This window comes from Numida meleagris, chromosome 1, assembly GCF_002078875.1.
Source record: "Numida meleagris isolate 19003 breed g44 Domestic line chromosome 1, NumMel1.0, whole genome shotgun sequence".
Taxonomy (NCBI): domain Eukaryota; kingdom Metazoa; phylum Chordata; class Aves; order Galliformes; family Numididae; genus Numida; species Numida meleagris.
The window spans coordinates 52172454-52188778 of record NC_034409.1 but is presented as its reverse complement, the minus strand read 5'-3'; the positions used below and the strand labels follow the sequence as shown (position 1 = coordinate 52188778).

The 16325-nt window shown below is 50.6% G+C and overlaps 1 protein-coding gene across 4 annotated transcripts; it reads right to left on the bottom strand.

The window, feature by feature from the left end:
• C1QTNF6 (C1q and TNF related 6) lies at positions 6859 to 15013 on the bottom strand. 4 transcript variants are annotated; one of them, XM_021385781.1, is made up of 4 exons: positions 14902 to 14999; positions 11765 to 11977; positions 10835 to 11072; positions 6861 to 9978 (listed from the first exon to the last, which is right to left on the bottom strand). In XM_021385781.1, exons 3-4 carry the CDS (start codon positions 11064 to 11066, stop codon positions 9431 to 9433), a joined length of 780 nt encoding a protein of 259 aa, XP_021241456.1. In that variant the 5' UTR covers positions 11067 to 11072; positions 11765 to 11977; positions 14902 to 14999; the 3' UTR covers positions 6861 to 9430. The 4 variants fall into 4 exon arrangements, with proteins under 4 accessions (XP_021241449.1, XP_021241456.1, XP_021241462.1 ...); XM_021385787.1 differs by having other exon boundaries at positions 10835 to 10953; XM_021385774.1 differs by lacking the exons at positions 10835 to 11072; positions 14902 to 14999 and adding an exon at positions 12119 to 13020 and having other exon boundaries at positions 6859 to 9978; positions 11765 to 11972.

Below are 16325 nucleotides of genomic sequence, written 5' to 3'. Positions count from 1 at the left end.
ACGGCCCCATCCAACCTGGCCTTGAACCTCCAGGGATGGGGCACCCACAGCTTCTCTGGGCAGCCTGTGCCAGTGACTGACCACTCTCTGAGTAAAGAATTTCTTTCTAACACCTAACCTAAATCTCCCCTCTTTTAGTTTAAAGCCATTACCCCTTGTCCTATCACTATTACACCGTGTAAAAAGTTGGTCCCTTCTTGATACTGAGATAACTGACATAATCCTGGTGAACATTTCAGGATCAGAAAAAAAGAAGCAGTGCAGAAATGACTATTTTTCCTTCTGTGGCCTCTGAGAAGCCTGAAGGTTTTTGCACGTGCGATAGAATCATAGAATCACAGAATCATAGAATCATTGGAGTTGAAAAGACCACAAAGGTCATCTGGTCCAACCATTTGTTACACAGAGCATTCCACATGTGAGATTTCAGGTTTGTTGCTACGAATACGAAGACCAAGAGACCTCCCATCACACTGGCCCCACTGACTGATCCTATATTTGTAAATGGGACGTGAAGGCCTCAGAGGAAATGGGACTTGGTTCCTTGAGTGGAGGACAAGAGCAGAATGGCACTTTCCTCCTCTTCTGGTTGCTGAGAATGGTATGCACGGACATGAGGGAAAGGCTCTTTAGAACTTTGTTCCAGCACTTCATGCAAAAGAAGCAGAAAAGTACACAGAGCACTGAAGCGGTTAATAGTTTCATTCTCCCTCTCTCTTCAGCTCAAAAGAGCAGTGACAGCTGTTGCAGCCAGCACTGGGCTGGGAGGGCTGCTTTGGGCAGGGTGCTGTGCCACAGGGCTGGGAGCAGGCTGTGGAGAAGGCCTGGGGGGAATGCCCTCTGCCTGCACCTGTGTGCACATTCATACCAACAAATGCACGTACACAGCTGCAGCCAACAGGGGAAACATGGAGGTGATCGAGCTCTTGGCTCCACTTGAATGCTTACCCTGGAAACAGCCCAAGGACAGCACACGTCCACAGGCACCAGGGTCCCGTCCCTTGGTCACAGCTCCTCAGGTGAGACCTGAATTCTAAGGGAAATGTGCACCATTGCTTCTGTGTTTCAAGGACAGGAATGCCAACGCATTTATCTGACCATCCTTCTTTGCAACCGTCAGCAAGGATCCCCCCTTTCTTTCTTTGTAGGAAGCAAGTCCCTCCATTAGAGGTTCTCAATGCTCAGAGGGAAGTTGGCTGTGGAGAAGAACTGCTCTGAGGCTTTTCTTCCCCTTCCATCCTGGAAACAATGCCGGCAGCCTGGTGCAGCAGCTCTCCTCCTTCCCCCTCCCTTGCCTCAGCCCTCATGAGGGGGGAGGAAGAGCGTGGGCGGTGGAAGGAGTTGTGGTCCCCAGATGTGTGAATTGTTGCTGAGAAGAAATAGCGCACCACGGACAAACGGCAGAGCGGCTCAGCTGAGGGAGAGCCATCGCGCTGGGCTTGCGTCACTGACCTTTTCCTCTCGCCCTTCTCAGTCCTCGCCTGACCCTCCCACTGCTTCCCCTGCACTTTGTACTCAACCATCTCTCTGCGCAGCGCTCCGCAACGGTGATTAGAGCAGGCACGGGAGCTTAGAGAGGGGGAGGAAAGTGGAAAAAAAAGCCCTAAAGCAAAGAGAGGGCATTGCAGCGATCATCTCTTCATTTCCCTCGTGTTCACATTGCCCATCCCACCGCTGACCCAGCACACCACAGTCCCTGCCTGCTGCAGCCATTGCAATGTAAGCACAGTGGTTCTGACTCTGCTGGCAGCAGTATGGATGGGGGAGGAGAAGCAAGCTGTCCTGGGGTCAGGGCAGTGCTTCAGAATGAAGTACATGAACAAATGGAAATGCTAAAAAAAAACGGGAATAACCTTGAAAATGTGGTGCAATTGCAAAAGCCTGTATAAGTGTTCTAGAAACTCAAACAATGCCACCAACAGAGTAGATCATAGAATCATAAACTGGCTTGGGTTGGAAGGGATCTCAAAGGTCGTCTAGTTCCAATGCCAAATGAAAAGAAGTGGGAGTCTGCATGTGGAGAGAATTTGGGAGGTGTTTTGGACTATCTGTGGAGTGGTGTGTGGGTCCTTGGCTCAAAAGATGTGCTTGTTACTGCCTGTGGCTGCAGGGATAGGGCTGGGCTTCCTAGGAAGTCCTTTCTAGTGATCTGCTCCGTTACACTGCTTCACAAGAAAAATCAAGGACACATGGGAAAAAAAAATGTGTGTATGTGTCAGGGTGGGAAATGAATGGGAGGGTGTCATGAGCCAATAAAAGCATGCGTGAGCCTCAGGCAGCGAGCCTCAGGCACCCCATGAAATGTATACCCATTTTTATAGGTACGCCCAAAGCCAATGGGATGAGGTTCAACAAGACCAAGTGCCGGGTCCTGCACTTTGGCCACAACAACCCCAGGCAACGCTACAGGCTTGGAGCAGAGAGGCTGGAAGGTTGCGTGGAGGAAACGGACCTGGGGGTATTAGTCGATGCTCAGCTGAGCATGAGCCAGCAGTGTGCCCAGGTGGCCAAGAAAGCCAATGGCATCCTGGCTTGTATCAGAAATAGTGTTGCCAGTAGGAGTAGGGGAGTCATTGTCCCTCTGTACTCAGCCCTGGTGAGGCCCCACCTCGAGTACTGTGTCCAGTTTTGGGCCCCTCACTGCAAGAATGACATTGAGGCCCTGGAGCTTGTTCAGAGGAGGGCGACGAAGCTGGTGAGGGATCTGGAGCACAGGACTTATGAGGAGCGGCTGAGGAAGCTGGGATTGTTCAGTCTGGAGAAGAGGAGGCTCGGGGGGGACCTTATCACTCTCTATAACTACCTGAAGGGAGGTTGTAGTGAGCTGGGGGTCGGCCTCTTCTGTCACTAGTGACAGGATGAGGGGGAATGGCCTCAAGTTGTGCCAGGGGAGATTTACGCTGGACATTAGGAAACACTACTTTTCTGAAAGAGTGGTCAGGCGCTGGAATGGGCTGCCAAGGGAGGTGGTTGAGTCACCGTCCCTGGAGGTGTTCAAGAAACATTTAGATATAGTGTTGAGAGACATGGTTTAGTGGGGTTATTGGTGGTAGGTGGATGGTTGGACTGGATGATCTTGTAGGTCTTTTCCAACCTAGCTAATTCTATGATTCTATGACTCCTTTGCTCCTTCTTTCAAGAACCGTCTGGATGTGGCACTGAGGGACATGGTCAGTGGGCATGGTGGGGATGGGCTGGCAGGTGGACTAGGTGGTCTTAGAGGTCTTTCCAACCTGAATGATTTCATGACTCTGTGATTCTCTTTGCCTTCCCACCACCACGTTGGACAGTGTGTAAAGAAGGCTGGAAAAGGGCAGAAGAACAGAAAGTTCCCATCCTGTTCCTTCAGAGGTGCTTGGCCCAAGTCTTGCAATAGGATACTATTCTGTGAAACACCCAGAGTGTGTTCAGGGCCTGTGCAAAAATTGTGCCTGCGCAATGAGCATCAGTGAGGCAAGAGACCTGCTTCCCTCCTTCTATTTTGATGGGTGTTTCCCTCTCCTGGCTTCTTTGAAGCATTGAATCTGTCCTCAGTGGCAACTAGTGAGGTTTGGACAGTTCTCACTCCTTGGAGGTAAGCTGCTGTTTATGTTTTCTGGGTTCTGTGGTGGTTGAGGCACATTAACAGCTTTGAGGTTGATGCAGACAAGCCTTGCTTCTTGTAGGCATGGCTGCAAGTAGGTTAGCATGAATCAAAAGCCAACACAACCCCCACTTCCCGCTCACCCAGGGCTGAGTTTCCAGCCTTACAGGCAGATGGGCAGCCCACTGCCCCTTAGACTTTGGACCTATCTGCTCTCCATACTACTCCCTCCCATCTTAGCCACTGCAAACAGACATATGAAAAAGCGTGAGATTCTGCAATAGTTCCCTGGTCATTTGTGAGTTAAGTGACACACACTCAAGAGATTGGACTGGTCTGAGGGTTGAGAAACTGTCAGAAGCCTTTGAGTGGGACCTTCTGCCTGCTCCTCACTGTGGTATATATAACTGTGAGGAGGGAGATCACAGAGTCTTGTGGAAGCAGAGGGGACACACATCAATGGGAGCTGTACTTGTACAGAAGAGCCTGGTGCCTCAGCCCCCTTCTACCTACCTTATGATAGCATCTTCAGAGTGAGCTGGGCTCGCAAAGGGCAATGGTTTCCGCTAGCAGGAAGGCAAGAGATGTCCATATGGGGTTGGTATGTGTGTGTGTACACATGTGTGGGTGTGACAACAGAACACAGCTCCGAGCTGGCCTCTGAAGCCTTGCATGGCCCAGCAAACGCCCATTCTACCATTGTGGAAAATTTGCCCACAAAACTGAGGTGTGAATGAAGCTGGTTATCTGGGTAGTCTGGGAATGAGAGCAGGCTGGAGCTATGTTACAGAGCTTCCAAAACAGGGCAGAAATCCCCTATATGCAGCAGACCCTGCACCATGGCTGGAAGCTAAGCTTTCCCATGACTGCCCCATGTTGCTTTGGGTGCAAGCACACACACTTGTGTCCATGTGGGCTCCTGCTGCAGAGCTGATGGTCTCCTTCCGGTCCTCCCACCCCAGTACTAACTCTGTTCCCCTTTTTCAGCCTTTCATTCCCCTTTTCTTGCCCTAGTCCTCTCTTACCCTTTCCCACAGCTATCACAGAGCAAGGAACAATTTCAGGGCCTCCAGCTTCTCCTGAGATGGCCCTGACCTGCACTTCCTCTCCCAGAAACAGAACCATCTCTTGCCCTTTACCTCTTCTCTCCCCCATCCTCCCCCTTCATACCTTCAAGACCACAAACCCGCAGGAAACCAGTCTAAAGGGCCAACTTCGTGGAAGATACCTTCATAAGATTTTCATGGGCTCACATCTCAAGCTTGATATACAGAAGAGATTTTTTAATATGAGTCTGGTTAGATACTGGGACAGGTTGCCCAGAGAAGTTGTGGATCTTCTCTCCCTAGGGGAGCAGGTTAGTTGGGAAGTTTAGAAACTTGATCAAACCTAATCTGGGAAGATGTCTGTGCTCATGGCAAGTGAGTTGGAACTACATGATTTTTAAAGGTTCCCTCCAACCCAAGCCATTCTGTGATTGTATAGTTCGATTCTATACCTTGCAGAAACATGAAGCAAAGTCATGGAGCTCTTTGCAACACGGCTTGGATCTTTCTCCTTCAGGGGAGAAGAGAAGTTCCCACCCCACATCATGCTTCTTGCTTCACTCAGGAGAGAGGTGCTGGCCAACATCAGGCTCACATATTGTAAAGCAGCCACCTTGCATGGAGAGGAACACAGCACTGGGATGAATGGGATGACTGGAGGTCTCATGGCCTTCAGGGCATGGCTGTATCAACCTACTGGGCAGCAGAGATGTCTACAACTTTAGGAATGTTTTCTATAGTACTGCAGGTTCCAGATTGTCTGAGCTGGGTCTCACCTATGGCAGCTCCCCAGCCAAACCATGGTGCGATGGGTGGCACTGGCCTCAGACTCTGCCAGTGGTGCATGTATCATTGCCTTAAAGGACTGGGCTGAACAGATTGTTGAGATAGCATGCTCCTCTCCAAGTGGACAGGCTGAAGGACTGAATCGTAGAAAGCTTTTCTAGAAGGTCTGACTGCACATTTCCACACCCCCTCCTCCCTCGCTCCACACATTTTTTAAGTGTGACAGAGGCACCTCCAATCTACCAGCATCTTACCTCAAGGGGCCAGGAACACACACAAGCACAACCCTGGCATTTCCTGAGGACACATTTCTCAGAAGTAAATTTAAAAAAATGAAAAAAAGTCTGGTCTCGGATCTGACAAAGTATCACATTCACTAGCTTACACACAGCCCAAACTCGAGGCCTGACACAGGACCAAAGAGACCTGTAAGGCACATGGTTATGTTTTCCACTCCTGGCCAAATGGAGCATCTGGTACATGTCAAACCACAGGATAAGCTATTTGAAGATGAATGAGTCTCAAAATAGAAGCTCCTATATGGGCATCTGCTCTTGTTTTCTTGTCCATTTCTCCACCTGATCAGGAGTGTTTGTCCCACCAGTCCGAGCCCCAAAGACAGACTTACCTCTTTTACCTGTACTGAGACCTCCTATAAGGATAATCTCGCTCCCTACGACTTTATCCCTCCTAGATTTCCATTCAAGACTTCAAGTCTTCCCACCCACTAACTCTCAGTTTCGCCACATTCCCCCAGTTTATGTGCAATTGTCACTTGTCTTTTCACCTCTGACATGAACATCAAGTCTTTGCCATTACGCTCAAGTCTTCCAAAATAGGTGTCCAGGCTGAATCTGGAACTACCACCTGCCCCACTGTTAAACATATAAATGTCTAGTCAAAAGTTCCCCTTGCCTGCACATCCTGGCTTTTACCTCTTGGCAGAGAAAACAGAAACACCACAGGGAAAACACACTCTTATCATGCTTACTGCGTGCCTGATGGAAGGATGTGCCAAAATTTAAACAAGACAAAGAAGCTGATCCCCTTTGGAAAAGTCCAGTCTTGGTCCAGCCTTTCTCAGTAGAATTAGTTAGGTGCTTGAAGATTAATACTAACTCTTTTCTAATCCTTTCTGGGTAATTCTCAAAGCATTCTGCCCTGAATTTGCTTAAAGCTTTCCCAGGAGAGAGAAGAGAGCTGTCATAACTGAAAGTGTCTGTGAAGCAATTGTCTTTAAGGAAACAGAAAGGGATTGCTAAGGATTTCCTAAGGAATTTTCACAGTTGAATTAGACTTTGTACCTGTTTCTTTCAGGGCAGTATCTTTTTCATTGCCCTATTTAGCCTAATCAGAGCTTGAATGCAGACCTTGAATGCAGACCTTGAATGCAGAGCTTGAAAGGTTGGGAAGAAAAAATAGATCTATGTGCAAAACAACGAAGGAAAAAAGTTTAATATCACTAAAATTATATATATATATACACACAAAAGTTCTTGGAGCTTGTTTTTATAACATAAAGCACCATTAATTCCACAGTACGTTACAACTCAGCCTACTACACCTTCCAGAAAGCACCCAAAACTTCTGAAAACTTATTTAGCACCAAGGGATTGCCATCTTGTTTAGCACCAAGAAGCCCGTTAAACATACCCTTTGGTCCCCCTGCCCTCCTCTACCACATGCATCAAGCACCATCTGGATGCTCATGAGTAACATGTGAGATTTACCGCTGGAATCTAAAAAAACAAACAAACAGAAAAGGAGGAAAACAGAAGCTTGTTTCTGGAGATATTCAGTGTTAGAGATGCTTGCTTCTCTTCAGGAAGACATGGGGCACTATACACTGTAAATACACAATACTTGGGTTTGCAGCCTGTGGCTTAGGAAGACAGAAAGGGATTCAGTCCTGAGCATCACCTCCAGCATGCTTCTTCCTCTGTACTGCCTGTAATTCTGTCTCTGAGCAGTTTCATATACTTGTCCTGCTAAGGGAGAGGAAGAAGCTCAGTTTCCTTCCATTCCCATGATCCTATTATCATGTGGTTCCCTGGGAAAGACCCAGCTTTACCTTGGTGAAACCTTGTTATTACACACATTGCATCAGTGACAACAGTGGGGAGGATCAGGGGCCAGAAAGTGCTTGAAATTCATTCCAGTCTGCACAGCTTCCTTAGCAGAGCAGGGACGGTAAGTAAGCAAGGCAAGAGAGAAAATGTCCTGCAATTCTCTCAAGCACTTTCAATAGTTAACCTGTGTTCCTGCACCTTTGCCAGCCTGGGCTGAGTGTACCTGATTGAGTCCTAATATAATAATTTGATTTGTATCTCCAATGGGAGATCTCTGATAGTCGCAGTACTACAGAAAGAGACCATGGCTAACCATGAGACTGCGGAAGTGTAAGTCAGAAGACTTCGTCATCAATGATGGGCAGCAGAGAAATACAGTTTCTCCTGCTTGTCCTGTCCTGAGACTCAAAAAAGAGACAACTCTTGGCACTGCTGTTTATGGCAGCCTCACAACACATGGAAGTGATTTTCCCAAAGTGCTGAGTCAGCCTCGCATCCCCAGAGGAATGTGAGTGAGGGCAGTGTCAGGCCAGTATAAATGGTACTAGAATATCCTGCTACTGGCATCCTTTCCCACTGCAACATCTCCAACCTGACAAGGAGAGCGAGGGTTTGTTTTAGCTACATGTTTTTCTCAGTTGCTCTAATGAGATTGCCAGAAAAGGGCACAGAACATGTGGCAGGGAAGCTTTCAATATGGGTTGAGTTGCTGAAGTCTCGCTTCCTTTCACACCACTGTTTTGCCTCTAGTTTTTTTTTTTCCATCACAGAGGCAACGAGATGCCAGCACATCCAGGTCTGGAAACTGTGGTTTAACTGCAATTGGCCTTGCAGCCTACAGCTCATGTTGTGAAACAGCAGTCCCTCAACACCAATGTGAGAGAACCACCTTCAGGAGGACTGACATAATGGCATGCAGGAGCCAGGGCCATGCCACTGATACCAAAGGGTGCACCTCTGTCACAGAAATGAGCAGAAACAGGTTCACCAAAATGCAGTTGGGAAAGGAAAAGCCCCTTCTGGACTGGGCTGGCTTCCCACAGCTGGGGAACCGAGACCAAGTGGCACCCAGCAGGTTTGGGAGGGAGGTTTGTAGGGTTCTCTCTTGTTCTGTGTTTATGGTTTAGTGGGAACAGAGCGGTGGGCTCTGCTCATTCAACAGCAGATATCTCTGAATTATCTGGCTGAGTGTCCAGCCTGCTACCTCTCAGAAGAGCTAGAGCTGGCACAATGGAGGACTGTCCCACCAGGCCACAGTTTTACAACCAGCCTGGGGAAGGACCACAGGACCCGGGAGCCTGGGCCATAACTTGAGGGCTTTGAGACCCAGAATGGTGTTTACGGAAAGCCAATGACATAACAGGAAGGCCAACAGACCCTTTTTTGGAAAGACAGTATCATCTCCCACCACTCCTACCTCTTCCTCTGCGCTACAGAAGGCCAATAGGCCGCAGTCTGCTCTCCAGACTACAGGTGTGAATGCTGGCATTAGGGCCATGTTGCAGGCTGCAAAACCGGCATGTCCAGTCAGGACAGAGAGGAGCCAGCATGCACCTGGGCAACGAGGACTTTCTAGCCCTTTCTATGGGAGTCCTTTGTGTAGGAAACCCCAAGGAAGGACACACTCCCAGGAGCAAAATCTTAGTTTTCCTCCCACTTTAAGACCCTAAAAGCCAGCCACGTCCTACTTGTGGATTTAGAACAAGCCAGTCACTTAAGCTGGGGTCACGAGGTGAGGTGTGAGAGACAATAGTGTCATGCTGTAAACGCACAGCTACAGGTCTGACTGTGAGAGAGCGTGAGGTGGGAGCCAGTGCAGCAAGTTTCACACTCAGTGCCGGAGACTTCACAGGCCCATTTCCAAGAGATTTGCAGTGGTTGCGGGCAATACAAAGAGAAAGAGAGAGGAAGAAGGCCAGGGAGGCTTTGGAAAGGAGGAGAGGCAATTAGTCAAGGCTTGGCTTGACCAGATACCCGTTGAAGGTGATGTACACATCAACATCATCACTGTAAATGGCATTCTCCCGCTCCCGCTTGTAGAGCCTCACCCAGACCTCATCATTTTCCTGAAGATCCAGCATGAGGCTCTGGCTCTGCATGATGCTGCGGTCACTGGGTTGGGAATACAAGATGACTGCCTCTTCTTCATTGTGCATGATGTGCATGTAGGTCTCCTTGAAGTTCCAGGTGTGGACATTGAGGCTGAAATAGTAAAGGCCAGCCACAGAGCAGTAGAACTTGCCATTGAACATGTCAAAGTGACTGTAGAGGTTGACAAAGACGGTGTCAAAGATCAAGACCTGGAAGCCCTCGCTGCTGTGCAGTGCTTTCTTGCGGCCAACAGAGAATGCAGCATACTGGTGCTTGCAGGGATCTCCTGCTGTGCCCATCTGTCCTTTGCTGCCTTTCTGGCCCTGGGCACCCCGCTCTCCACGTGGCCCTTCCTTGCCCCATTTCCCTGGCATCCCAGGCTCTCCTCGGTCTCCTTTCTCTCCTACAAGATGAAGCAGAGAACACAACCCCTGTGTGATATCAGAGGGAGAGATGCAAGTGGCAGTGAGAAAACTCAGTGAGGAGGCAGAGGATTGCTAAAGGATGGGAGAATGACAGAAGAAGGAATGCTCTTGATGGTCACAGTATTGTGCTTTATGGAAAAGGAGCCAACAGAGCTATGGATGTGACCAAGATCTTCTTTCTTTCCAACCCTTTCTAACCCTTCACCGCCTGGTATGGCTTTGCTGGAAGCTCTAAAGTCTATTCTTAGGAGACTCCAGCGCAAGATGGAGAGCAACAGCACGAAGTACTAATGGGGCCGTTGGCCTCTTCTTCATCCTCCACACTCCCTTACCCACACCACAGTCTCTGCCCTCCTACACACCTCTCCCAGGACCCAGTTATCCACATAGTGTGAACACTGTTCTTGCTACAGGCTGGAAAAGGTGGAGAAGTGCTGATATATGTGAGAGAATATGACTAGAGAGGAACAATGAGTGAGGCTGAAGGGAAAACATACAAGCTTAACTGGTTGGTGGGAAAAGATCCAAGCTGAACTTTATGAGTGATGCAGTGTAAGTTAGAGGGCTGGTACTTTGACAATACAAGCATAATTTGGGCATTCTCTGTAATTAATACTGCAGTTCTACCCTGGTGTTGGTGTACTGCTTGTCACAGTCTTGGGCAGACATTAAAACAGAGAGAGAACAGCACCAGAACTTACTTTTTGTGTATAGAGAAGGTGGAGGTCAGAGCAGCCTCCAGCAGAATTGCTAACCTCCCAGATTTGTTCTATGTTTCCCTGTGTCTGCTGGGTTAACTGGTCTTGCCACTTTGGGGCCAAGATAAGCACTCACCCTTCAGTATGGTGATATTGATATAGGGACGGATCTCTGGCATCGGGTAGGGCAGGTGGTGGTGACTGGAAGGTGGTGGTGGGGCATCTGCAGAAGAGTCTGGTGGGTCACAGCAGCGCCTGCAAGCACCAGGGGCGGGTTCTGTGAGGTGGAGTTCATCAGTGGGTGCCCCAAGCACAGCAAGAGGGAGAAGAAGGAAGGCCAGGGGTGTGCGCAGGTAAATTATGTTCATGGTGACCTGGGAAGATATGAGAAAGTGCCAGAGTGAAGCATAGGAAGGGGAGGACATGGGGGATAGAGGAGAGATCACCAAGAAACAATATATCTTGGTGGCTGGAGCCAGTGGTGGGACAGAATAGCATTGTCCTGTGTGGGAGTTATGTGCTTGGTGTCCCTGGAGATTCAAGGCTGCAATCTGAGTAGCAAGCACATGGCCCAGGAGGATGCCCCACACCCTTCAGCCCAGACCAACAGAGGCTGGCTGCTAGCCCTGATGAAAGGCTTGAGCCTCAAAGCCTGTCACTAGGCAAACCACTGGAGCCACTCAAAGCTGCCAGGCTGGGATAGAGAAAGAAGGCACAGCAAACCGCACGGCTCCTTCAGCAAAAGCACACTCCAGTAGGATGCTATATCTATACGGACGGCTATGAAAAACTTCTCCAGACCTCCAGTCACTAGCTGTCAGCTATTCACAGAGTTAACCCAGCATCCCAGCTGGAGTCAGACCCACGTCTCCCTGGTGAGAGACTTAACTCCAACCCCTCCTTTTCCCACTATCAAAGCCCATCCCTCTGTGCTCCTTGGCCCCCCACTTATCATAGAATCGTTTGAGCTAGAAGGAACTCTTAAAGGTCATCTGGTCCAACTCCCCTGCAATGAACAGAGACACCCACAGCTCCATCAGGGTGCTCGGAGCCCCTCCAGACTGACCTTGGATGTCTCCAGGGACAGAGCATCCACCACCTCTCTGGGCAGCCTTTTCCAGCGCTATTCCAATTCCAGTTCCGATGCTCAGCTGTGTCTCAGCTCCTCTCTTCCTTTCTGTCACGGGAGGAGAGCCAAACCTCAGCACCTTGCCCAAAGAGGTGGCTGATCTTTCAGGACAGCAGACTCTTGCAAAAGGTCTGGAGTAGAGCTGCTGCACTGGAGAGAGAAAGAAAGCACAGTGGAGCAAGCAGCCTTCAGAGGAGCATGTATGTAACAGACAGACACGCAGGCATGCTCAGACACCTCTCTCCCAGCTGCTGCCCACCCTGCTTCTGCCCACACCCCAGTGCAGCTCACCCTGGATGCTGAGGGCTCCCCGCTGTGCTCCCCAGCCCCCCTGCTTGCTGGCTGCCCTCTGTCTGCAGAGCCAGCCTCCGGGGCCCATGGCTTTAAGAGCCCGCGCTTGGCAGTGGCTGCTGAGTGCTGGCAGGGTGCACGGTCTGGGATTGGACCTGCTCCATCCCCTCTCCTCCCCCTCCCTTTCCCTCCCTGGCTTTGGGCACATTGCAGACCGGCTTGGGTTGCGGTGCCTCTTAACTCTTTCCTAGGTGGTTCATTTCCCTTTTTTTCGCCCCCTTGCCTTTTGTCTTCCAGAATGGATTGTGCTCTCTGCAAAGGGTGAGTAAGGCAGAAGGGGAGCATCCCACCCCAAGCATCTAAGGGTGCAATGGTGCAGGATTCTTCCGTGTCTGCTTATCCCCTGTGTTAGCCCTCATCAGCCCTTCACCTGGCAGCCCATGCTCTCTCCCAAACTTCTGCATCTTTCATTCTCTCCTGCATGGTTTCTCTTTGCGCATCACTGCAGTTTCTCGTCCCGGTCATGCTATTTCCAGCAGGCTTATTTGCCAGCTGGGAGAGGCACTGTCTTTTTTCCTCTCTGGTCATCCTTCCCCAGGCAGAGCCCCAAGCCTCACACTTGGGCACGTGTCATAGCAAGGTCATGCCCTGGGCAGGGCGGTTTGCATGGGAAGGGTGTGCCGGCCCCAAGCTCAGCCCTGCTGCTGCTCTCCAAAGCTGAGGCTCTGCAGCAAATCACAGTGGTGGTCTCTGCCCCAGCCTGGTGCCAAGCAGCCTCCTTGTGCCCTTTGGGTCAGAGCTATGTGGCTTCACTGGGAGTTTGGGGGAGGGGAAGATTTTAGGGCTCCTATGCTGTGGCAAAGCTGGATTTAGGAATTTATACCCTGTGGGAGTGCATATATGTGGCAGAAGGGAGGATGGGCAATAATTCTTTCAGCAGGGGCCCAAAATGCCAAGTCAGCACTGCACAACTGCCAAGGGAATCTGGAGAAGGCTCCCACATTTCTGAGGGGAAAAGTGTTTTGTGTGTGTCTACGTGTTCTTGGATATTTGTTTTTGGTTTTGTTTTCCTTCTCCCAGTTATATGGTTTGGGAATGGGAGGCCCTCGCTTCCCAGAGAGTGGCTGGCGCTTGGCAGGACCCCAGCACCACTGGAGGAGCAAGCGGAAAAGTCTGGGAAAATATGTGCTGTGAACTGGGGGGAAGGGAAGGAGGGGGCTGGGAGGGCTGGAGATACTCTCGGGCTGTCTGTCAGCCTGCAGCTTAATGAGCAGAGTGAACAAACGTCCATCCATGGCCAGAGGAGCCCCATGGAATTCACTGCCGTGTTCATGAGCTCCCAGCACGGAGTCACTCCCCTCTCTCTCAGATTTCCCTGCCTGTCTCATTTCCAAGCATGACACTCCCCCTTTTTGCAGCTCCCTGCCTCACCTCTGCCCTACCTTACCTCCACCTTTCCAAGGGAGCAGGCAGCAGGAATGTCTTTGCACTCATTTCCCTCCCACCTCTCCATCTGCATGCTGGATTTGCTCACAACCTAGCAAATGTTCTTCACGGAGAATCACAGAATTATAGAATGGCTTGGGTTGAAAGGGACCTCAAAGATCATCTAGTTCCAACCTGAGCACCCTATCAGAAGGGCTCCTGCCATATTCTCATCTGTGAGCAGGACTTTGTACCTAATGCCTTTCTCAAACTGAACGGAGACGCTCAAAGGAGCCAGCAAAGACAAGGGGAAATGGTTTCAAACTAAAAGAGGGGAGATTCAGATTGGATATAAGGAAGAAGTTGTTTACAGTAAGGGTAGTGAAGCATTGGAACAGGTTTCTTAGAGAAGTGATGGATGCTCCATCCCTGGACACATCCAAGGTCAGGCTGGAGGGGCCCTGAGCACCCGGATCGAGCTGTAGGTGTCCCTGTTCATTGCGGGGGAGTTGGACCAGATGGCCTTTAAGGGTCCCTTCCAACTCAAACAATTCTATGCCTCTAAGACTTTCTCTGGTAGCATCACCCTGCTGGGCAGCAGTTTATGCCAATAAAGATACCTTTGTCAGGGTAATATTGCCCTTTTCTCTAAAGGCAATAGGCTGCACCAGCAGTGTTTTGTTGGTGCAGAAAATTTTCCAAGAGGTTTTAGCTTGTGTGGCCAAGTGCTCCAGCGTATGGGTTTTGAGAGCACTCTCCTCGGTCCACGTGCCAGCCACACTGCTGAGTGTAACCCAACCTGCAGGCACCCTGTGTGTGTGCTCAGCTGTCCTCCAGCTCTCTCCTCACACGCTGCCTTGGAGGCAGCCCAGAGAAGCTCTGGCCAGATTGGACAACAGCAATCCTTGCTCAAAAGCAGCTGCTTCCTCCTCTTGCATTTCCTCCCTTTGCCTGCAACCCTCCCCACAAAGGACAGAGCAGGGGGTAAGCCTGGGTCTCCCTCAGCCACTCCCCACATCCTATTAACCCTATCTGCCACAAACACAGAAGGAAGGAAGATCCTTGCTGTTTCCTCCCCTTTCCACCCCCTGTGTACAGCTCAGCTCCTTCTGCACACATGGACCCCCTGCCCTGCTGCCCATGCACACATCCACCCACAAACACTGCTGTGCATCTCTTCCATCTGCAAACCCTCTGGAGCAAAGGCATTGTCAGCACCAAGAGGCAGAGGAGCAGCCCCTTCCATTCTCCTTCCTGACTGCTTCCCCTGGAGAAGGATGGTTTTCCCCTTCCCCACCTCTCTTTCCCTGCTCTCCCAGAGCAGCACAAGCAGGAAGGGGAAGCAGAAGAGCTCTTACCTCTGTGCCCCTCTGCAGAGGAGTCCCGCGTTGGGTTTGGTGTATCCTCAGCTGCTCCTGGTTAGCAGTGCAGGGAGGAAGGGAGCGAGGGAGGGAAGGATGGAGGGAGGGAGGGAGGGAGAGCTGGCGGGGCCCAGCTGACTCCAGCCAGATGCTCGCCAAGTGCTCTTATGTAATTATTGTCCTTTCCATCCTGCCTTGGAGGCCTTGGTGAGTGCCTCCCCCCCCCCACAATGCCCCGTGTCAGGCTTGGCTCGCACTCCCTCCTTCCTTCCATCCACCCGCCTCGCGCTTTGCTCAGCTCAACAGCTGATCCCTTCTGGAAGCAAAGTTCCTGCTCCTGGCTACTGCCTCTGCTGCCCTTGGGAAGGGAGAGCATGTGCTCTAGGAGCACGGGACCAGTGAGCAGCATGGCTCTGTGTTCCGCTTCTCTCCATCACTGCTTAACCCTGGTGGGGGCCCTCATATTGAACTCAGAAAGAAACACTGCTCTGACTCTTCTCCCATTATCCCTCTCATTTTCCAAAAGTGGAAAGTGAGGCACAGACAGAGGTGGCACATTCAGCGCCTGCAGATGGAGGAGGAAACTTGGGGTACCGAGAGGTGACAGTGAGTTTCCATTCTGCAGTGCTTTGGGGTGCTCCCAAGTTACCCCATAACATCAGCAAGCCCTCTGTGTTCTCTGAATCACTGATTATCTCAGGCCAAACTGCAGAGCAGGATGGGAAAACAAACCTTGCCCAGCCTGCGGGCTTGTGCATCAGCCAATCCCTGCTCGCCAGGAGCACCACCGCAGCGTGAAGCCCTTTGGCAGGGACGGCTGAGGATGTGCAGGCTTGCTAGAAGCCATCCGCGTGGCTGCATTTCACTCATAGCTGCTGCTCAAGCAGGGCCTGGCTCAGTGAGCAATGACACGTTCCTTGGCCCTGTGCAGGCAGCCGCAGTGTGTGAGGGCACTTCTCCCAGCAGTGATTCCTGCTGGGGCTGCTCTGTCAGCGTGGCAGCCTGGGCTTCCTCACACAGACATCAAGGCCTGCCAAAGCTGCTGCACTTTCTTTTCTTTCCCTCTTAATTTTTTTTTATTTTTTTTTTGCTGTGCATTGCTTTAACGCCACGTGGCTGAGGAGCAGCTGGGAGAGCCGTTCACCTGTACTTGCAACTTCTTTCCTTCTGTGACTCCTCCTTAGAACCTCTCCTGCCTAAGATGGGTATTTCCAGCTGATGGAACCAGCCTGACACCAGGGGTCTGAAACTAAGTGTTCCCACCATTGCTTGGTAGCCACATTCTGAACTGGTCTTAAACCAGGTCAACAGTGTCCTGCCATGTTCTCTGGGCATTTGGTCCATCACAAGACCACGAGTCAACAGTGTGCCCTTATGGCCAAGAAAGCCAATGGTATCCTGGGGTACATTTAAAAAGAACA